Source organism: Lathamus discolor, chromosome 11 (genome assembly GCF_037157495.1).
Source record: "Lathamus discolor isolate bLatDis1 chromosome 11, bLatDis1.hap1, whole genome shotgun sequence".
Taxonomy (NCBI): Eukaryota; Metazoa; Chordata; class Aves; order Psittaciformes; family Psittacidae; genus Lathamus; species Lathamus discolor.
In genome coordinates this window covers 9,635,964-9,659,433 of record NC_088894.1, presented here as the reverse complement: position 1 = coordinate 9,659,433, position 23,470 = coordinate 9,635,964, and the positions used below count along the sequence as shown (strand labels likewise).

The following is a 23,470-nucleotide window of genomic DNA, read 5'->3' as shown; positions in this document are numbered from 1 at the left end:
GATCTGCAAACTCACCTCTGGCCATGCCCAGCAACACCGATCCCCAGTCTCTGAAGAGTATGGATCAAGAGGAGCTTTTTGGCCCTTTTCCTCTGAGAAAAAACCACTAATTTCTTCCATTTGAGCACATTATTATTTTTTTTAACAAAAGAGCATGATACAGCTCTATACACCAGTTGGAAGCAACGTGATTTGTGTCATGAATACTAATATGCGTTTGACAGTATCCTATAAATTCAACACGTTTTGAAGAGCGTTAACAAGAGTTGTAGGAACCATACTTAAATTCTTCCCCTACTTCTTTTCAATTAAAAGAAAGGGAAGCTTGTGAGAGTCTGTATTTGTATCCAAAACAAATATGGCTTGGGTCACAGCAAGACTTCTGCACGCCGTGCTAGACCTGGGTCTACAGCACATTCATTGCTTTTCGTCTCCATGACTCACCCTAAAGCTATAGGAAACAAAAGCTGAAGCTATGTAGATGTGATTTCTAGTTCATTTGCTGTTCATTAGAAAGATTTTCTCTCTCTCATTTGCAGCACCCCTGCTGCTGCGTGTTCATTAGGAGAATGGAATGTATTCCAAATATTTCCTAGCTCTGGCAGGGCAGATGGTGGAAAGTAATTTTCCAAACTCTTCTAGAAAAGGGGGGAAAACACACACCCAAATAACCCCAAGACACCCCCTGCACACCAGGAGAATTTGGCATTTCTGCGTGCAGACGTGCCGTACACTTTCTGTCTCTCTGGTTGTACAGTGCCGTGTGTCGGAGTGGTGGGAAGTGTGTATGAATGGGAATGTATCACATTACATGTGGGATGTTAGCAAGGCTGGGATTTTTTTTCACAGGAAACTGCATTTGCAAAGAGCACACAACAACATGCAGTACCCTAAAAGATGTGTGTGAAGGAGTGAGCAAGATTCATTTCCTTAAATCTTCTGGGCAACCCAATGCCTAAGGGAATTCCAGGGAGGGAGGACAGAGCCTGGGCCATGCTCCAGCTTCTCTGTTCAGCCCCGTGCAGAGACATGAGGCAAACTGGAAGCTCCTCAGACACACCATCCCCATCCCCTGCCCTTCACTAGCGTGGGCAGCAGGATGTCCAAGTGCTCAGAACTGTGGAGGAAGCAGCTCTGGCTGCGTTTCCCTTCTGCTCCCTGCGGAGTTGGGGGAGCACACAAGCCAAGGCCAGATTTAGCTCTTGGATCCACATGAAACATCTCTCTGCCGACTGCTCCCTTCCTTCGTGCTTAGCCTCTTGTCACGGGAGTGGAAGTCGTACACACACACAAGGGGAACAGAAAAGCCAAGTCAATATGCAGCAGGCAGAGCTGGGAACACAATGGGGGCAAAACAAAGAGCGGGGCTGTATTTACTGCCTTCCCGGTGGCATTCCCTTCTTGTGCTTGGAGCTGGTTTCCTCCTTTCACGAGCCTCTTGACCTGCAGATCCCTCTCCTCAGCAGACAGACCCCCAAAGCCCCGCGGCTGGATCCTTAGGCCTCTTGAAATCAAACCAGCAAAACACTTCTAACACAGAGCTTGAACTGTGTGTTTGCAGAGAAGCTTTAAGCTCCTTGGTGCTGGCACCCGGGGTTCCTATTTGTTCTCCGGCTCCTGAGGACAGCAGTGGTGCTAAGTCAATACAAACAAACCACGAGAGGCTTGAGGCAGCACGGCAGAGTACTGCAGCCCCGGGACTGCGCCATGCTCTGGCCCGTGGAAGGTGCCTCCAGCTCTGATCCGGGCTGCCAGCTCAGAGCAGCACCCCCAGCCTGGCAGAACAAGGAACTTCCTCAGAAGGGCATCAGTTGCCCTCCTGTGCCACTGAGACACCCAGCTGTGGAGCGAGGCACTTTGACAGCTCCTGTAAACCCCATCAGGTTTTCAAATCCAAAGTGCTGGATATTCAAGGCCCCTCTTCCCCCGGGCTCTGCAGAGTGTGTGGGTGCAGGTGGAGCTGCTGGGGCCTCTCACTTGATTCATTTCATAGAATCATAGAATGATTTAGGTTGGAAAAGACCTTTCAGATCATTGAGTCCAACCATTAACCCAGCATTGCCAACTTTATCACTAAACCATGTCCCAGGTGCCACATCTACACATCTGAAATACCTTCAGGGATGGGGACTCCACCACTTCCCTGGGCAGCCTGTTCCAGTGGTTGACAATCCTTTCAGGGAGGAATTTTTTCCTAATATCCAATCTAAAGCTCCCCTGGTGCCACTTGAGGCTGTTCCCTCTCATCCCATTGCTTGTTACCTGGGAGAAGAGATAAACCCCCACCTTGCTCCATCCTCCTGTCAGGCAGTTGTAGGGAGTGATAACGTCCTCCCGACCCATCTCTTGTCCAGACTAAACCCCTCCAGTTCCCTCAGCCGTTCCCCATCACACTTGTGCTCCAGGCCCTGCATTAGCTCCCTTGCCCTTCTCTGGACCCCCTCCAGCACCTCAATGTCTCTCTTGTAGTGAGGGGCCCAGAACCGAACACAGGATTCTGATCCAGTACAAGGGGACAATCACTGCCCTGGCCCTGCTGCCACACTATTTCTGATACAGGCCAGATGCTCGTGGCCTTTTTGGCTATCTGAGCACGCTGCTGGACGTGTTCAGCGACCATCAATCATCACCCCCCGGTCCCTTTCTGCTGAGCAGCTTTCCAGCCACTCCTCTCTCAGCCTGTACTGTTGTGGGGGATTGTTGTGACCCAGCATAGCTGGGCCTTTGGGTCCAGATGTATGAAGAAGTGGTTCACAAGCAGACGTTTGAAAGAGCAGTGCGCACAGGGCAGGAGACCCCTCTGAGCTCATAGTCAGCTTTCAGGCAGCTCTATCCTGTGGCATCCGACCTTCCTGTAGGCTTAGCCAAGTGTGGATACAGCAGTGTGGTGCGCATTGTGTGACGGCTTTGCGGAAGCAGGGCTGTGGAACGGATGCTCTGCAGCCGCCGTGACCTTAAAACCTATTGCTGGGTCATCCAGCAGAGAATCAGAATTCCTTCCCAACAGCTGAGTGTGGGTGCCCTTCAGGAACTGCTTTTCTGCCTTGGCTAGCCAGAGCTCCTGCCTGCCAGAGCCATCTCACCGCACTGTCAGCTGAGGTTCAGGAATGGGTCTAAGCTACCCCTAATACCTCAACCTGTATTTTTCACAGCCTGACACAGTTTTAAACTCCTCTCCATCAGCTACGGCCGGCAGCCTTCAGAGATGGGTAGTGGTTGTAATTGATTCACCAAGCCTCCTGCTGATTTGTTTTTGCTCAATTGTTGCAATATATTTCATTCCAAACGATTATGCTCTGGAGTCAAGCTTCCTTCAGGTAATTTACAGTGTAGCCTACGTATGTGTAAAAAATTTATCGTGATCGTGGTTTTAATTAAAATGCATACGATAACACCAAAAGGAGAGAGGGGGAGGAAGGGAGGGAACCCAGATTAAGTTTTTAATTGTTTTAATAGTGAGATTTGTTTCCGTGAGAACAGGGCATACTGGTTTCCTTGGAAACATTGGCGATGTATTAGCTGTACAAAATCTAGCATAAAAGATTTGCGAAAGTGAAGCCTTTAGGTTTTAACTGATATTATAACTCTTTTCATTTGGAAAATCAGATTCACATGTGGCCCCGAGAGTCTCCAAAAGGTGTCTTTTTTTTTTTTTGTGGTTTTCTCTTAAGCCTTAGAATTAATGATTTCACAGATAATCAGAATTATTAGAAACCTAAAATTGCAGTAACAGCAACAAAAAAGCCTTCAACAATTCAATATCCCTGATTCATACGATTTAATTAGATGTGCCTGTAAGTTCTCTTTGTACCAAGCAGTACCAGGCTCAGGCAAGACTCTACATGGTTTGAGAAAGAAGTACAAAAAATTGGCGTTCAACATTCCAATAAAAGTAGAGATTATTGGCAATGGAGCAGTAGGTGATGTTTTATGTACGTCCCACGTTATTTTATTGTACGTACCACCACTACCTGGCTGTACAATACATAATGCACTCCAGGCAGCTTCAAGCTCAGGGTATTGCTGTAGCTGCTGCTCACGGTCTGGCCTCGCACAAAGTCTCTGCTGCCTCTGTTTTTCCTGGCATCGGTCTTAAGAAAGAGAGAACCCCCCGAAAGCACCATCCCCAGAGCCAGCACGTCAGGTTTGGAGCTCCAACACCCCACGGCACCACAGGAGGTCAAATGTACAATTTAGGGTTGTCCTCATCTGAAGTTAAAACACTTTCTTGTCATCCTCTTTGAAAATCAGGCTCTCAAATTATCAATTTCGTGTCTTTTGTGTTCGAAAAGCCTCGTGAGGGAGGATTCAGCTCTCTGCAGTCAAGTGGGATTGAAACAACCAATTTTAATATCTGTGATTCACCTCTAAGCCCAAACTGTGATGATATAGTGCACCTGGGGATCAAATACTGCAAACGCTCTCTTTTAAACAAAAGGAGGGGGAAAAAAAGACTGCAGATAAAGTACCAGATGTAGGATTTTGGACTATCAGAGAAAAGAATGGATGGCTTGGTTTTGCGTGTAAGATCAGTTGAAATCATTTCAGCAGCTGAGTAAATAGACTTACGGAAAGGCATTTATGGGATCATTTGTGTTCCAGGATCCTCCCTCTTTCCTAGTCCTCCTGTTTGTTTGTTTTCTGTCTCTTTGGTGTTGGAGCTGCCCAGTTAACAGGTTTATTAGGTAGTGATGACGATGTCAAATGCGCAGCTAGGCAGTGCACATGGCCCCGCGGCTGCACTGCGGCTGTAGGGCAGAGCGAATGGAGTGCAAGTTCAACAGCCCGGCCATGAACAATGGGCCTCTCTGCAGCACGGGCCTGTTCAGCTGCGTGCTTGGCTCGCTGCCACGCAGAGCCATGGCCACTCGAGCCCGAGCTCAGCTCCACCACGCACGCCTTGTCGCCTTTCCCGTCTGCTCTGGTGTGATTCGCACCAGCAGCACCCCGCCTGCAAGTCTCCCAGCCCATCCCGGGTGACTTCCTGCGCGTTGTTTCCCGAAGTGGCACTTTGCGGGGCGTAAAATAACCGGAGCCCAACGGGAGGCACAGCTCAGGGCATGGCTGGGGCAGCGGAACCCCGCAGGCCCCGCCGCTGATGTATGTACCCAGCACGGGCTCGGGCACCGGGCCCTACCCAGGCAGCGCGTACCCGGCGGGCATGGCGGGCGCAGGCCGAGCCCTGGCTGCGGCCCCCGGCCAGGCTCCTCCGCGGTGCTGGAGCTACCGCGCCCCACCGGGCCAGGGCTGCCCCGGCCGCGGAGCGCCGCGATCCGCCGCGCACTGCCCCTTTAAGGCGGCGGCGCGGGAAGGCGCGAGCCGCGCCTTTGTCACGGCCCCGGGTCACGGCGCGGTCACGGCCCCGCCCCACGTGGAGTTAGAGCCCACATGGCCGGCTGCGCCCCGCCTCTCTCCGCTAATTGGTTACCGTGGCCCCCGGCCGCCGGCTGCCGAGCTTCTGATTTGCTGAGCGCGGGCGTCATTTACGGGCGGAGGGCGGAATAACGCGTGTCCGTGACAGCGGCCGCCGTCGGGGGACGATTTAAAGGGGCAGAGCCGCGCAGGGGGCACGGCGTTGGGGGGGCCAGGGCTGTGGGGCCGGGACTGGGGACGGCCCCCGTGCCCCGCGGCCGTGCCCCGGCCCCGCAGCAGGCGCGGCTGGCAACGACGTGGGGCCGCGGGTGTAATGGTCGGGGCAGGGGCGCCCGGCCCGGCCCGGCCCGTGTTCGCCCGGCGGGGCTGCGCTGCCACCGCCCGAGTGCAGGCAGAGCCCGGGCCGCCGGGTCTCACTGTCCGCGCAAAAGGAGCTAAAGCCAGAGCAGTTGGGTGCTGGCAAACACGAGTGTGGTCCGTGTGTGTGTGTACGTATCTAACCGCGTATGTGAGTGCACCGGGGTACGTGGGCCCCGTGTGAGGACAGGGCAGTCCATGAACTGTTGGCAGCTGCTCTACTTCTAAGCCACTGCACACGGATTCTGGCAGCCGAGCTGCTGTGAGTGCTTCTGCGCTGGCTTTCAGCGTGACTCAAGTGCTTCCTCCGATGAGCCGAAGTCTGTGCGTGGGTATGTCAGCACTCAGCCAGGGAGTTCAGGGTCACCTTTGTTATCCAAAGACCCATTCCTCTCTCCAAAATGCCTGTTGTTCCATCAAGAAAAGTCATGGGCTATTTTATGTTTGTGCATCTAAAGCGCTTTCCTTAGCGCTAGCACAAGAAACTGAAATGTTTCCCGCTGGGGAGCTGTGAATTCCAAGGGCAATTATTTTTTGTTAGTGAAGTGATGCATTTCCTACCAGTGTCTCCAATGAAATGTAAAGGTAGGGTGGAGTCTTCCCAGTGACATCAGCTAGAGTTGTATCAGGCCCCAGATGAGACAGAACGGGTTGGAATAACATTCTGGTGGCTTCAGTAGAAATTCTCATTACAAACAAATACCCATTGACATTTTAGCCCTCCCAGCTGGGAACAAAACCTCCTAAATGGGACCCGACCCAGGGCTGTGCAGGGCTGGGAAACAAGCACTTGGGAAGAGGCAGCTGTGAACTGTCTGAGTTGGTGACAGCAGCTCCTGTCCCAGGGCCATCGTCCTGCACTGGCTGATGCCACAGCAGGAAGGAAGCGGAGAAGGCAAGTGAGTGGGTTCCCAGAGAAGGGTGAGGATTTTGGAGCCTTTTAGGTGCAGTATTGTTTGAGGTCGGTTATTGACACTTTGCAAATGGGTTGAAGTTTCAGAAGGAGAATGCTTCTGCTGTTCGAAACAAGGATGAGGGCTCGTCTAACGAAGACTTAATTCGCAGCATGTGAATTTTTGTACACTTCAGATCATACCTGAGATGTAGCTGTACTGACTTTCAAAAGCAAGCAAGCCCTTAGCTAAAACTGGCGAGCATCTGTGTCCCTGCCCAGCATTGTTCTCCTGTCACAGCAGAGGTCCGGTTCTAGTTGTTGAAGAGAATACTTGAGTTTCTGGTACTGAACAGTTAAAAAAAATAAATTAAGAGGTTAGTCACCGAAAGTGGAAACCACGTCTGGAATTGTTAGAAATAAGGCTTGCTTGAAAATAAATATAGAATTATTCACCATGGTAACTATTGCCCTATTGCGTTAGTGCATATTGATTTAACATTAATCCAAAGACTAATGCTGTGAAGTATTTGGTCTCTTTAATGGACAACTGTTTAGTTAACAAAGCTTTGGGGAGTTGTGGAGTTTTTTGCTTCGTTTTTCCTTAGATCACCTCACCCACTTTCAGAAGAACATGATTTGACTCTAAGGTTACGTATTTCTCACATGGATCTCTCTTTCCAATAACATTTTAGGAATTTACCCTTAGTGCTGCACTGTAACAATTATGCGGTGTTGCTCCCGTCTTTAACTAATGCTGAAGCGTTGCAGTGAGGAATAAAGGGACAGATTTAAATGTGACTGCACAGGCAAACGCCTGACTTCTGGTCTGGCAATGAGTGAGATTATATTGTTGTCCAAAGCTAGCCCCAGCAGACCGATGTGTCTGCCCCAGGACGTCACATACCATGGAAGTTCCCATGTGTCCCTTTCCGTGGCTGAAGAGCCCAGTGAGCAGCTCGGCTCACCCTGAAATTCCCACAAAAGCGGGAGGCGAAGGGAGATCTCACAGTGCCAGCCTCCTCCTGGAGCCGTCAGAGGTGTCTCTAGGGAGAACACAAGAAGAAACTGAAGAAAGCTTATCAGTGACAGAATACAGAGGCCAAAATCAACAAAAGGATATTCCAGGAGAGCAGCACTTGCTCTGACAAACAGCAGTGGGCTGGAGGGTGGATAGCGTTATTACAAAGTACAGGGCAAAAGCATTTAAATTAGCTGATGTACTTTTAATTTTTACAAGCCCATCTGGGATGACTTGAATTATTTGTTCTTAAATCACGGTGGAAAAATGCTGATTGTCCTTAAAGCCACATTCAGTTGTTCAGATGAAGTCGGGCTGGTGGTAAACAGTGCATTCTTAAACCAGCATTGACTTGCAAACAGTTATTTTCTCTGTATTTTTCACGAAGGTTAGGAAGACGTGTGAACTTGCAGCAGCCTGCATCTGAAACTGGAGCCTTGATCCACCAGAGCTCTGCAAACTTGTAAAAACACCCCCTGGAACAAGGCAGCTGATTCACGGGGTGTGGGCAGGCGCCTTTTCCCCTGCGGAGCCGGCTCTTCCACCGCTCATCCAAGCCTGGGCACCGAGTCTTCCTGCCTGCGCTGCCTCGGACACTGGTGCTGGTTTGGATCATGTGAGATGCCTCCACCGAGGCTCCTCTGCCACAGCGCCCATTCCCAGCACATCCTGCCTGCAAGCAGGCCTCCGGCCATGCCCTTCCATGTGCCACCCTGTCTCCCATTCCCTGGTGCCATAGGTGATGCTGTGCTGGGTTGTGAAAGGCAAAGCTGTGCTTGAAAATCAGAGTGCAAAGGAGGATTCTGTAACCCACCAGGCAAGGATCTGACCTGCCGCAGGAGAACAGTCTGTTTCTTAAAGCTGCATTTACTTCCTGAAGACCATTTAAGGATGTGTCTGGGTCTTAAAATACAATAATCCTGAATCAAACACAAACTATGGCCACATTTACACAGCCGATGATCTGGGAGGGCTGGTGCTGGCAGGCTGCTGCTGGCTGGTATCTCACACAACGTAAGGAAGCGTGTAGTGTTCACCTTGACTTAATTTATGGTGGTGCTATGTATTTTAAGTGCGAAGGACTGTTAGTTGCAAGCTGGTGGGCTCAGCTTAGTTTACAGCCACCTTTTATGGCCCGTCTAGGAAGGTCCATTGGGAAAGGGTGTCTAATATCCAGCTGCTGAGTGTTTTAAAAAGATGTATTTCCAGCTAAATAATAATAGAAGTGGGTTGAGCAGTAAAGCTGTCTTAACTGGCATTTCTCTTCAGTTTTGACCACGTGTGCCTTGCTTTAAGCATTTTTAGAAATTTCCCTGGCACGAAAAAAATCGAGACTCCAGGACCTGAAGGAATTTAGCCAAAAAGCAGGTAAGAATTCTCCCTCCTGCATTACTGATGAGGAAACCAAGGCTGGGAACAAAATACAGAAATAGAATTGGAAATGCTTTATTCCCAGGTGTAGCATAGATTTTGGGGGGGGGTAATTGTCCCTCTCTGCCAGGCCTGCACTGAGCCCCGTGCTGCTGCCCTGCACTGGGGAACAGCACTCGTATGGTTGTTCACGTCTGCTCAGCATGGGAAAGCACAAACTCCTCACAGCTCGTTTCTATCCGAGCCACAAGATCCCCTTCCGTGTTTCCTTTGGATTAGTAATTGTTGGGAGTTACCATCTGTCGAGTGGCAAAGAGTAAAAGATTAAACAACCTGGCAAGTCCTTGTTCCTTCTCTTCAGGCGTTTTCACAGGACTGGATGGGGAGTGAAGCACAGGCGTGTATTTAGCATTAGTTTGTAAGCAGTCACGTAGGAAAGAATTCCATTTTTTGGGGGGGGGAATAAAGGTTAAACTGTACTGGTGAGCAGCCCTGTGCCTGCCCTGCCTCTGGACACCATCTGCCCTGTACCTGTAGCTCTGTACTGGGAGCCTGTATTATGTATTATGAGAAAATACCCTTTCTTACAGAATACCTGAAGCCGTCTTCATCTCCCAGTAACAGCATTCACAGAGTATTACAGCAGCTGCTTTGCACCACGGTAGCTGAGCTTGTTTCAGCATTTTCATCAAAAACCCTTTTCACAGCTGTATTTCCCAGGAAATTAACGACAGTCTGCCTTGGTTAAGCCTCTGCACACCGAGCCCTCAGGAAAAGGTGACGCTTTTAACTTTCACCTGTCAAAAAAGTGAATCGGGTCCCTCCATTTTGAAGTGTGAAACAAAAATGGGAGTTTCTGTCTGGAACAGTTTGGTGGAAGGAAGCGAGCGTGGTTACTGCCACACTGGAGCTCACGGCAGAATTGACACCAAGTTCAGATGCTTACAGGTGCCCCCCCCCCCCCCATTTCTTCTCCCGTCTCCCCCATTTTCTCCGGGAAGCGCGGACGCTGGAGCTGTCTGCGCAAGCCGAGCCCAGGGCTCCGCGCCTCCCGTTCTTGCGTGCGCGCCGTGGGGCCGAGCCTGCCCCGCGGGTGGGTGTCCCGCAGCCCGCGTGCTTCTGGGCCCCGGCCCCGGGGGGGGGGGTGACGCTGCGGGCGAGAAACGAAACCGGCGCCCGCGGGCGGGCGCTAACCCCGGACCCCACGGCCGCTCCCGGTACCTCCCCGGCCGTCCCTCGGCAGCGCGGGGCCGCGCGCGGCACCCGGGGCGCGCTCCCGCCGAGCCCCCCCCCCCCCCCCCCCCCAGCCCCGACCGGCGGCGGCGGCGCGGGGGAAAGGGCAGTCCCCGTCTGGCGCTGACGTCACAGAGCCCGCCCGCGGCTGGCGGCGGCGCGCGGCCGCGTCCCCGCGGCCGTGAATGAGCGCGGGGGGCGGGCGCGGAGCGGGAGCGGGCGGGCAGCGCTCCCAGCGCGTCCCTGCGCGCCGCGGCCACAAAACTGCGGGGCTGCCGCGCACGGCGCCCAGCGCAGCCGCTGCCCGCCACCGAGGGGCCGCGGAGCAGGCGCGGAGCAGGCGCGGAGCAGCCGCCTCGTAGCCCTGTGCCGCGCCGCTGCGGGGGGCGCTGCTCGCTCCGCGCCGCGCCGGGTTTTTCGTTTCCAATTCTTGATCGCAGCTGCATTTCCCTCCCCCCGCCCCCCCGCGCCGAGGAGGAGCCCCGGCTTTATGTGGCGCTGCCCGGGGAGCGCTCGGCGGCCGCCAAGTTCTTTGTGTCGCCGTCGCCGTCTTTTTTTTTTTTTTTTTTTTTTTTCCCTTTTTTTTTTTTTTTTTAAATTTTAAATGTACAACTTCATGGGGCTGAACAGCACGGCCGTAGCTATTCAGCCCAATGTGTCCTGCACATGCAACTGCAAAAGGTCTTTGTTCCAGAGCATGGAGATCAGTAAGTACTTGTCCTGCTGCGGCTGCCGCGGGGCCGGCCCCGGTTTCCCCCGGGTGCGAGGGGGGGTGCGGTGCGGGTGGGGAAGTTTCCGAGGGGGCTTCCAACGCTGCGCTTCCGCGGAGTGATTATTGTTATATCATATCCCCCCCCAGCGCTCTCATCTGTTGCGGGGTGCGCGGTGCGGGTGTGACACGGCGCGGGTGAGCGCTGCCACCGGGGCCGGGCTGGCGGAGCAGCTCCCAGCTCTTCCCCATCTCCCGACCGGTGCTTCCGCGTGTCTGCCGGGCAACGGGGGTGCCGCTGACCGGCCCCGAGCCTGCGCCGAGCGTCCTCGCCAGCCCCGGTGTTCAGCACCGTCCTCTGGTTACGGGGGGAGCGCTGCGATCCGGACACCCGAGTGGGGCTTACTTATACCTGGGACCCTGCTCCCCCGCCTGCAGCCCCTGGGGGCTTTTTGTTACGAGGGGCTGTTTGAGGCTTTATTAGTGTTTTGAACCCTCGCAGAGTGGCGGTGAGGACAGTGCCTGACCTAAATACCCACTACTTTTCTGTTTGCTCTTTCCCTCTTGGAGGTGAAGTGCACGGAGGTGAAAGACCATTATTGCTGAGGAAGGAGAAGTGAGTTGGTTTCTCTGGCAGTTTAACGCAGATGGTATTTTCTGTGAAGGGAAGGGTTTTGAGGCATCCCAGGCTGGGCGGGTTGTCAGAGTTGTGCCCGCTTAGCACCTTGTTCTGTGTTGTGAAATCCAAATCCGACACAGACTAATGCAAAATGGCCCAAAATGAAAAACTTGGGAAAGAGTCTGGGTTTTGCATATATTCCTGGCACTGCGATGGGGCAGGCTCACGCTCGGTGCATGCAGGGGAAAGTCAGCTGAGCTCTGCCTGTTTCTTCTAGCACAGGGTTTGCCCCGTTACCTCCAGCGGGGCTGCAGAGCAGTATTTTAGAGCCAGCATCTGTCCCTTGGTATTCTGGGTGGCTTTTGTCCAGTGTCATCTGCCTTCGCCTTCTCCGGTTTCATCGTTGTTTAATTCAGGTGTCTGAGTCCTGGAGAAGGTCTGTAGGCATTTGTATGCTGGGTACTAAAATGTGTTCCTTCTGAATTTTAGCATAAACCATACCCTTTGTACTGTATGCACATTTAATCTTGATTTAATCTCATTCGTGTTCAGACAAAACTAAGCTGGATTTGCCTGATTTTATTAACACTATGGGTACTGAATAGACCATTATTCTTCCCTGACTTTAACAGGCCGGGCTAGATGTGCATACCAATAGCAGTGTATAAATAATGAAATACAGTTCTTTTTTTGTGTCAACCAGTTGGTGAACATAAACTGCGTCCCACAGAATTGCAAGGATGAGAGACTTTACTTTGTGTCAGATCAAGGCTCGTGGTTATGATAAAAGTTGTGAATTAAAATATGTAATGCCTTTTGAAGAAGAGGCTTCTCTTCCAGCCTAACTCTTGGCATGAGGCTCTGTTGAAATAACTCAGGCTTTGTAATTCCATTCCTTGGCTTTTTAGAAATAGCGTATTTTATATTTTTTTCCCCGTTTTTTTCAGCATGTGCAAGGCTTGGGAGGGGGCAGGTGCCGGTTATGGATGTGGGGTGAGAGGCTGGGGGCAGTGGAGCGTATGCTGGAGGACACCTTGCCTGGATTTGATGTGTGTCGCGGGAGCCTGGTGCCATGCGGCTCCCGAGAGCCTTCCCGCACCCGCGCCCTGTGTCAGCCACTCAGCTCTGGGATCCTGGCGCTCGGGCACCGGGTTCCCTTCAGTTCCCAGAAGCCTTGCATTGAGCTCCCTTAATGCTGCCACCCTTACCTCATTTTCGGGTAGGTTTCTGTATCGCCAGTGTTCTTTATGTATTTCCTGCCGATGGCGGGCAGCATTAGCTCACCTCTGTGCTACAGGAGGGCTTTGGTTGCACTGCAGAGGCTGTTACCTGATCGCTTCCTCCACCTGGGATCCGTGGAAAGGACAGAGTTGAGCCTCCCTGGGATAAATTCATTATATAGCTTTCCCCACCTCCAGTCGCTTCATTTTATTTCTCTTTCTGATATGACTTTGAGCAGCTACCACCAGATGCTATTTCATTTCCTAGCCGAAAGCTGCCACGCAGGAATGCTTCAGAAAGGTGGCATAACTGTAAACTCTTTTAATTTACCCCTCTAATTGGGTTAACTGCACAACTGATCCCCAAAAATATTTCTTTGCAGGCTTTATTCCATCTGGCAGGCTGCAGCGCTGCGGTGGAGGAAGCAGCTGGGTTCTGTGTGTGGCGCTCCCAGATTAGGATTAGGAAAGGGCTTTTTGGGGGGCGGGGAGCCGAGTCGCACCCGCTGGGGCTGTAGTGCCAATACGCCAGGCGGCCTTAAGCAGCCAGACGTCTGTGCCCGTGGTCTCTAATCGCTTCGGCTGGGTGAAAGAGGTCAGGGGTGATTGTCGTGGCGGAAGAGCCTGTAAATAACTAATTATTTGGCACAGGGAACATGCTGCCTTCCCGCCGGCTTCGCTGCTCGCTCCTCCAGGGCAGCTCAGCTCCAGTGCTGTGGCCCTGCAGGGACTTACCCTGGAGGATAAGGGGATGCTGCCTCCTCGGGCATCCGTGTGAAAGGCTGGCTGGAGGCGCAGGGCATGAGGGCAGGTGGAAGCTTTGCTCGTGCAGTGCCATTCAGGAGGTTTAGGTGTGTTGTTGATCTTCCCAGGAGATGAGACCGTTCCCCTCGCCTTGCTGGGGTCAGAGCAATGTGCCTGGCCCGCGGTGGGCTGGGGCAAGCGGACCGAGAGAGCTGGTTTGTGTCCCAAGCAAGGACTTCCAGATTTTCGCATTCTTTGGTTTAATAACAAACCCAAGGCAGATGGCTCAGCTAGGGATCGCGTCTCCTTTCCACTTCAGACTGCTTTTCTGGCAAGTAGGTTTCTTTCCTGATGCTGCGTCAATGGCAATTACGGCTTCTTCCAGGGCAGAGTGGAAAACAGCCATGCACTTCTTTCTTGCCCCCAAGTTTTCCTTCAGGAGGGAGGGACGGGGGAGCTGCTACCAGTGTTTCAGCAAGCCAGAGAGCGTTTGCACAGAGTGTGCTCAGCTTGTGGCATCTCAGTTTGACTCCAGCCAGCCCGGTCTGTTCCTTGTGTCTGGCTCTGGCCCTGTGTCTGTGGCAGGAGCTGCTTTTTGCCGAGATCAGCGTCCTCAAGTACAATACAGGAGGAGCGGAGCAGGATGGCTTTTGCTTACGGTGGCCTAAGAACTGCCTGTAGTGCCCTTGGCCATCCGCAGGGACTCTGTCAGTCTGCGGTCCCAGCGCTGCAGGTCCCACCTTTTGTACCCAGGGCAGGAGGGCAAGTCCTAATTCCCTGCGCCTGGAGAGCACAGGGGTCTCAAAATGACAGTTAATTCTGTGCCCCCAGGCAGTGATTCTGATCTTAGTGGTTTATAATTGGTGTTGAATGGGAGAGTGAAAATACACAGGGGACGAAATGGGGGGAAAATAGTCAAAACTTTGATTTTCTCCTCTGGGTGAACACCTGGGTTGTGTGGTGCCGCACAGCGGGGCCGGCACACACAGCATCAGAGGTGATCCTCTGTAATCAGAGGTGGTCGTATGTAACGCAAACTGGAGACAGGACATGGGTAATTCTTCCTTTTCAGTCAGTATCACGGTGTATTCTGAGGAGGATGCTTGGTACCAAGCCCTGATGAAGGCATCCTCTACCCCACATATAAGCCTTTGGCTTGCCTTGGTTTTATTTAGTAGTATGTTTTTGGATCTTGGTTGTGAGAGGAGCGGCACTGAAGGGTGTGTGGGAAACAGCAACCATATTCCTTTCCTTAAAACCAGGAATTCCCAAGGTAAGGTCTGGGATCAGCTCTACATTTTCAGGGTATTTGATTAGCTAAACTACCACTGCTTCCTTTGCAGATGAAGAGTGCGTACAAATGTTTGTTCTAACCGAGTTTTGCTGTTGCTCACCAAATACACTAATATTTTTAGATTTCCCAGGCTGAGAGTTGGTGGCATGATAAATTCAGTCTTAGAAAGAATTTGTAAACCTGAATTATAAATGGATAGACGTGAGGAGACCTTTCCAAGGGAAGTACCAAAATATATGGTGTCACTAATAGACAGTAATTACCATCCAGCTTCTTTCCTGAATAACTCACTGTACAGTCATGTCTGTTGGTCTTGTTTCAGGTAATAGCAACCGTCAGAATTTGGTAACCCTAATTAGCTAAAAAAGGTCGTTTATTTGCAGTGGTGTTTCATGTAAAAACTGACTGCCAGTTTGCTCCTTGGAAGGGGATCCGGCGTGCAGTTTGTGTTATCAGATCCCTCCAGTTCTCTGATGCACGGCGCATCTGTTGTTGGGGTGTTCCATCAAAGTAGTAAAGCCTGGCTGGAAGGCTGGCGAGGACAGAGGTACAAGGGCCACTTTGCTGCAATTAGGTGGAAACTTGGTTCACACTGTGAGCACACTCCCAGACATCCATAAAGCAAAGGAATCATTAATGTTGACAGGGATGTTTTATGTGGTGTTTTCTGTCTGTGGGGCTAAATTGCTGGGTGATTATTTTACTGTTGTTTTGGTGGTAGAAGGTAGGTCACTTGGGTAGATCCCCTTTGAGGAGATCCCATGAGGAGACATCAGGGACCTGCTCTGGCTGTGGGCAGTGCAGCCAAGTCTGGTCCTGGAGAGGACCCATTTCAGCACAAGGCTCCCGTCCGTGCAGGCAGGATATGACCCATCATCTCCGTCTGTCAGAGCTGGTTATATGGCTGCTGCATTGCTGCTTCCTTGTTGCAGTAAACATAGTAGTGGTGTTGGGACCCCTTGAGGAGTGCAGGGTGTAGTAGAGCCGTGTCACAGCAATACTGGTGTTAAGCTGGACTGGCTACCTGAGCTGTGAGGACTTGCGTTTGCAGGGTGAGACTGTACACGTACGCACCTCAGAGCTGACAGGTTTTCAGTGCTTGAAAAGGTGCTGAGGGACTGTTGGTGTGTGTACACAGGCATAAGCACATTTGTGAAAGTGAATTGATTTTGCAGTACAAGAGAGCAGTTGAGAACAAACTGGTTAATGAGGTAGTTGGTAACCAGAGAAAGGAGTTGGGGGTTCGGGTTTTTGTTTACTTTTTTTATAAAAACAGATAAATTTCAGCTGTAGGAGTTTATCATCCAAATCAGAGGATTTGGGGAGCTGTTGAGAGTAAAGAGAGCTTTGATGATTTGGCAAGGAATACAGCTTCTAAGGCAGCACTTTGATCTGCATTTTAAATGCTTCTTTGTAATGACAGTTTCACAATTTCTTTTCTCATTTTAAGTCAGTTTTGCAGAGGTATGTTTTGAGAGAAAATAGTAACAGCACACATTATTCTTGTTGGCTTCGGAGCCAGCTAGAACTTGTAGTTCATCCCAGATCTTTTGGCTACTATGGTAAATTTATGATTACACCAAAAAGGAAATTAGCAGAGATGTTAAATATTATCAAAGCTTTGCAAATCTTTTGAAATAGCTCCAGTGTGAAACCTAAACTCGCATTAGCATTTTTGCTGCGGTTATGTCGTACAGTATTCAAGCATCCACCTAATATTTCAGGTTCCTGATGTAGCTTGCTTTTTTTTCCCTTCTGAAGGACATGTTGCTGTTTAGCACATGCACCCTTTTAGTCTTGCATTGCACCTGAAGACCTTGATTCTAGTGACTCAAGCTTTTTGAAGACAACCCGGTGCTGCTGTAGTGGTGCTATCGGGAACCTTTTTGTTCTCCTTCTATCTACAGCACATCCTCAGATAAACTCGTCATTGGAGGAAGAAGGTTGTTGTCGCCTACGTATTCTTATACAAGAGAGCTTGTTGCATTAATTTATGTAGTATGGGTAGAGTGGGAGCGAGGGTAGGAATTGGGAATGTTTATTAAGGTTTTCATTTAGATCTTGCAGAGCATCTTCCCTTCTTGTAGCCATTTGGGGTGGGGTTTGTACCTCTCTTGGGAAATTGGCAGCCTTAAGGATGAGGACAAATAAGCAAGTTTTCCCAAACTGATTTAGAGCTGTGTGGTAGCTCCTCTGGTGCTGTTTTTGGCCTCTCCTGAGCTGTGACTCTAGGCTGTACCAGGCTGGCAGTTCTCTGCTTGTGGACTGAGTTCAAGTGACTTGTAAAAGAGAGCACACTTTTCATTTGCAAGCTAAATCAGCCCCTGAAGTTGGGTCTTCAGTTACATGTAAATGGCAGTAAGGCCTTAGACAGAAAGTCTTGGCTATACATTTACATCCTTTTCCAAACTGTCGGTACTTTGTTCAGTTGCACGTTACCCTTGTTATTCTGCGTATCTCTCTGGTACAGGATGCGGATTTGGAGCATGTGATGCTGCGTGGTCCTGAAATGTGTAAATTCAGCTGTCACACTCAGAGATGCTGCAGCCAGTGCACTGATGCATATTGCAGGCTCAGGTTGGCATCAAGTCCACCATCACCTTCTGATTTTTTTTTAACTTAACAATATTGTGTCACTGCGTACAGCAACTATCCCCTTTTTCTCCAAGTAGTCTCACTGATACAAGCCCAGTCTTATGCTCTGATCTGGAAGAGGGTGTGTTTTCCTGTGTGTGGTGTATGTTAGCAGTGTCACAGGCTGTGGCATTACGTAAAGATACCTTACACATCTTTTGAAAGTCGTCTCACAAGTTGTCAGTGTTGGTGGAGGTCCACAGCGCTTTCCAGTGGTTCACACATTAGTGTTCAGTGTAATCAGTCTCGCACCTATCTTTAATAAAATGCCTCAGACTGGCTGATTTTTCACTACCAGTATACATTCGAAAACTTGCGTTTAGAAAGGCAAGTGCTTTTGCACATGGCAGTTCTCTGGTCATTCACGAGACCCTGCTCGTGCCCGTGGTGCTGAGGGATCGTGCCTGTGATGCTTTGCTGGCGTGAGGCTTGTGCGCTTCAGCGTGTGCAACAGGATTTCCCACATCTGCAAACTTGGCCCAAGCAACACAGCAGAGCAGAATTTACCCTTGGAGAATGAAAGCTGATTAACCCCCAGGCTTGGAGCATACCAAGAATGAAGAGGTACTTGCACACAAATCAATACTACTTTTCAAGAATACATGCAAGACGTGGTTTGGGGACTTTTTTCCCCATCTCTTCATTCTGTCCAATCTGTTAAGTAGCTGGTTTGTTACTCTAACCCCCTACAAATGATTGTCAGTAATAATTCTGTAAAACTATGAATCAACTCTGCATGACTTTGTGCAAATAGACTGAGTAATTTCTTTGTTCTTTTCTTCTTACTTTGTAATTGGAGTCTGTAAAAGCCCAAAGGTTTGGTCTTGTGGAAAGCATGATTCATTTATTGGTGTCTGTGCCGACTAGTTATCTTTCAGTAATTCCAGAGTGCTGCTACAAGCCAAGAGTGATTCATACATGGCTAAGTGCACAAACAAATGGGGTCATGGCCATCTGCAGAAACTTTTCTAATCTATTTATGGTATCGGAGAAAGAAGTGGGTGTATTAAGGATGATGGAATAGGTGTCAATTACATTAGTGAATATAACCGGTTAAGTAACGCTAACCATTACTCAAAGCCACATCTGCTCATTGCTGGAGATCACAACAGTAAGTCCTATTTAAATGTTAACACAGGTCTGATAGGAGAGATGGATTGAGTGCCTAGCTTGCCTCCTAAGGAGCTCACCATCCTAAGTGCTGTGGTAGTCTCTTTTACCTTGAGATGTAGACATTAACTTAACAACTTGAGTAGTTGTAGTAGCAAAGTTGGCTCTTTGCTGTTGCAGATCTCAGTCATTATATGCTTTATGTGCAGAATTTGGGCTAATAATTAATTAACTTACTGTCTGTGGTCAGCGGTAGGGTTTCTCTTTTGCACATCAGGCAGAATGGTTGTGCGACATCATAGCAGAGACAGTGGTGGTCAGGTGAATAGGTTTTCCTTCCAAATGCCTCTTTAGTGCTTTAAAATCTCAGCAGGAAGACAAGCTGCATCTCTACAAGGTAGCCTGCCTCTACTCTGGCCCCATTTCATGGATTGTGGGAATTAACTTTCCCCTTTGTAACTCTGATAACAAACCAGCCCTGGCTGCAGCCATGTGGGGATTGCTGTGTTCAGTCTGCTCCCATCGTGCTCAGGAGTGGAGGAGCCGGGTGCCAGGGCTGGCACTTGGGTGCCTGAGTTGATCGTGTGGATGGAGTTAGAGACTACTGATAGAAAATACTGGGGGCAAGAAGCACTCCTGTGGTGTATGGATGAGGGCAGCTGGTAGGCTCACTGCAGAGCCCTTCCTGCCAGCGCCTGCCTGCTCCTCAGTCCTGTGCGCTGCTGCTGGTTTTGCACCTGAAACACGGGTATCCAACAGCATCTTGTGCTTGCAGAGCATGTGGTGGTCTCACAGTGCTTTACAAACATCCCACATCCACAGAAGGGATGAGCGTTACTCCAGAGGCAAGCTGGAGGCATAGGTGGACCAGTGCCGTGAGGTTTGGAAGCTGCTGTGGCCCCATTCCCTGAGCCCTGGGAGATCTGTGTGGTCACTGCTTGGGTTGTGTTTGATTTTAGAGGACTTGACTGGAGCACAGAGCTCATGGACTCAAATTTCTGTAAATTGAATTTAAGCTTCGGCGCTCGCCAAAAATATGGGACAATTTGGCAATGTTGCTGTTGTCCTGATGTTTTGAACACAGTGACCATTTCTGCTGCACCCTCATTGCATGTGCTCTCACAGAAGGAGACGGGGCCCTGGCTGACACACCGAGTATGCTGCAGAGGGGGAAGTGACCCAGACTTTTGCCCAAAGGACTAATGAGCCTCTCCTGATGTCTGAGCAGCTTTCGTCTTCTGCCCTTGCTTTATTTAAGTCAACAGATTGTGTAAGCCACATGCTAGATTTACCTGCAGGGCAAGCAGGGATGGAAGCAGTGCCATTTGGATGGGTTCCCAAAAGACATCTAACCGCTCAGCGTTAAGACTAACGTTTCCAAGCCTGAGTCCTTACAACAGTCCTCCGGATTCTGCTCGCTGCCTCCTCCATCCGTGTGCTGAGGATGAGTCCTGGGGAAGCTGCCTGCTGCGGGTTGGGCTCTGTGCTGAGCGAGCTTTGAATTCCTCCCCTTTAGTGGTTTCTGTTTAATATTGTCATTAATATTGTTATCAAAAATGCCCCCCAAAGTGAAGCTGTGCCCTGAGCCTCCCGTACCCTCCCGTTTCCTGCAGTGCTGAGGGCACTGGCTGGCTGTTAGAGCACAGGGATGAAACCCAAAGCTCAGCAGCATCAGTAACCCAGAATTGAGCTTGTTCTTGGTGCCCGCTCCGGACTTGAAGCCAGGCTGGATTTCCTTGTGCTCTCCGCAAGTATCAGTGCAATGAGACTCAGTTCCTCAAGAGCGAGAGTTTTCCCTGTGCTGGCCTGGCTGCAAGAGCTTGGCTCTGTTAAGGCGGATGTCTCTGCTGCTTTCCTGGAGCACAGGTCCTGCTCCTTCCGTGTTTGTTTTCATTCTTTCCACCATTATTCCATCTTACTAAGGGTGGACTCTTCACTTCAGTAGCTTAGAACAGCGTATATAGGTTAGGCTTATCACTGAGCTTTGAAAGTTCCTTGGCCTCCTAGGTGCTGCTTTTAGGACATGCAAGGAATAGCATGATTTATGGACACTTGCTTCACATAATTCTGAGTAAAATTACCTTAAATTGTAATAATTTCCCATATAATAAAAGGGAATCTCACAGTTAGAGTCATATTATTGCAGGCGGACTCTGCTTGAATTGGAAGATGCATTTTTGAGTTCAGCGTCTCCCTCTCCAGCGTGCAGAGACGCACGAGGTGTATAACACTTAATGATGCTGATCCACCAGTGTGTAATGCAAGGAATGTTTTATGTTTCCCTAGTGTGACTTGTAGCAGCGTATACAGATTGCACCTTTTCTAGCTTTTGCTGTCAATGCAGGGTCTGTTTTGTCAACTGATGTGCCAGAGATGGGTTTAAGAGCAAGGAGAGGGCGCAGAGCTCTCAGATGGGATCCTGCATGCTGTGAGCAAGGCACAGAGCAAACTACAAGGTTACAAACATTTTCTGGCTTGCTGATAGCTTTTAATCCTCATCATTCTCATAGGTTTTCTTGATAAATACTTCTCGACATCCGCTGACTTGCCATCCAGGCCTAAATTATAAGGAACAATAAATAAAACGGACAGCCTCAATTGAATAGATTTACTGTGAGCTTTTTATTAGTGCAGCTTTATTTTTAAATTAAAAAAAAAAGGAAGAAAAAAGATGACTGCGTTTATTGAATTTAAGTTCAGAAAGCATCGTTGGAATCTGACAGCAGCCTGGCTGAGTGGGCTCGGTTCAGCTCGCTTGGTTCTGCAGCTAGGAAGGATCTGTGCAGCCTGCAGAGTGCTGCCTGGTCTCGAGTGAGTTAACAGCCACGTGCAGATGTTCAGGAATTTCTCTTCTGACTTGACCGTGGGGTTTTGCTGCTCTTCAGACCACAAGTGCACTCCAGTTGCAGCAGGTTCATGGGTTTGGAGATGCTTTTCATCTTCTCCTGTTCTTTCTCTTGCCTCGGGAAGGGATCACGCTGTATCTTGTAGCCATGTGTCTTCCTTGGTTACGCTTCTAGAGATTTGCAGACCCACATTAAGCATCTATTAAATTAAGCAAAATGGCCTTTAGAAAGCTGCATTTCAAGTGGAAGAAATGCTTTATGTAACTTAGGGGTATGTGAGGGGACTTAAATACAAGCTTAAATTGGCTGTTACGAAAATAGGTATAATTGGTTTTTTGCACAGTGATTTTACGGCTTCTGAGTTTAATGTCCTGATGAAATCCTGCATCCAGTCCTCATGCAGCCAAGGAGATGGGGGTTGAGGAGCCTGAGTAATGGGACTGGTTTTAGGAACAGCCTTGCCCTCATTTGCAAAATGGGACATACCTGTCATTTGCTGAGGCTCTGCTTGGTTGGAAAGGCATCTGGAGCAGTGGTTCCCTCTCGCGTGTGTTTGGCCTTCGGTGTCCCCCTGCAGCACTCCACTGCCCAGTATCAGGGCTGGGCAGGGGAAGGAGGATCTCTTGTTGTGGTTGTAACTACCTAAAGGTAGAAGATGCAGAACGCTTGCAGCTGTATCCTCCTCACTGTGGGCGTGCCAAGAGCTCTGCAGCTTGGTTTTCCAGCCTGATCAATGCAGTTACTTTAAGTCATCGGGTAATTTAGTAGCTGGGGGCACTCCTGTGGGCTTGGCTGAGAGTGACTGCTTTGCTTCCTGCCTCGGGGATGGCTGGGCAGGGTTTTCCTCTGAGCTTGGGCTTCCCCGGTCGCTGCTGGGGCCAGGAGATGCTGTGGGGCTGTCACAAGCTGTCCTGGGGTCAGGAGCCTGAGGAAGTGGAGGATATCACATTTTGACCTTGCATCCTCATATTAATCCAGGTAGTCTGTCCTGTTTCTATATTTAAAGCCATTCTGTTGTTCTCTCTGGTGAGACAGAGCGTCAGCTCTCTTGGGTAAAGACTGACCCATCCTCTTCTGGAAAGCTGGTCACCAAGGAGCATTTCTCCATAGAAAACAAGGCTCCTCCAAATCCTATTGTCAGGAATTGGAAGAATATTTTAGTTCCAGTTAGGACTTCGAGCTGGTTTCCTTTCTAGCTTGCTAAAGGTCTTGCAAGGGTGAAAAGAACTGTTGCTTTCCTAAGAGTGTCTTAGCCAACACATGGGAGGAAGGCCTGGCACTGTGAGACAGGGCGGAAAACGCTGAGAGAGATTTGCTGCCTCTTTGAAACTATCCCTTTTTAATTGTCCAAACAGCATTTTAGAGAAAATTCTGCTCTTCTCTGTCTTCTTCCAGCATCATAATTGTACATAATCACATTTCTTTCTCAGAAAGAATAAGGCGTGATTTATTTATTTATTTTTTGCAGAGGGGGGAAGGGATAAATTCCAGATGTTGCTGGGATACACTTTTTGCCTCTGTTTAATGTTTAGTGGCTCTCAGTAAACAGGCTATGAGAGGTGGGGCTGATGTGTTTATTCCAGGACGAATCATCTACAACAAATCCCATCTGCTGACGGGGGACCATACCTTGGGTGTGACTTGGTGCAGTTAGGAGCTGATCCTCGCTTTCTTGCCTTGCCGAAAGGCATCGAAGGCTGAGGTTGGCCCAAGTCCTCCTTTGGGGTCCTTCATGGTATTCGCCCTTCTCTCCCCACCTTGCTGCTGAGCTCTGGCTCTGTGAGTGAGGAATGGTGTGTGTGGGGGGTCTGATCCCCTGCCTTGTGTGGACCCTGGCATGGGAATGAGCACCTCTGCTTTGAACTGCCTCGCTGCTGTCTGGGAGGGCAGCCCTGGTCAGGCGAGGGCTGCTGTGTCCTGTGTGCTGTCCACACGGGATGCCCAGTTTAGCAGGAGCCTTCAGGCCGTGCTGCCATCAAGCCGGGTTTGCTGGGGCTGGGGTTACAGCCCAGCAAAGAGCATCCGTGTGCCCTGCATCACAGTGTGA

The 23,470-nt window shown here is 50.1% G+C and overlaps 1 protein-coding gene across 2 annotated transcripts in view; it reads left to right on the top strand.

Moving 5' to 3' along the window:
• Positions 1-10,522: 10,522 nt before the first annotated feature.
• Positions 10,523-23,470, top strand: part of PMEPA1 (prostate transmembrane protein, androgen induced 1) — a 50,332-nt gene continuing 37,384 nt past the window's right edge. The window contains exon 1 of one of the 2 annotated variants that reach the window (XM_065692012.1): positions 10,523-10,954. In XM_065692012.1, coding sequence (XP_065548084.1) covers positions 10,852-10,954 — 103 coding nt within the window. In that variant the 5' untranslated portion in view covers positions 10,523-10,851. The remainder of the gene's footprint in view (positions 10,955-23,470) is intronic. The other variant, XM_065692013.1, reaches the window with a different exon arrangement.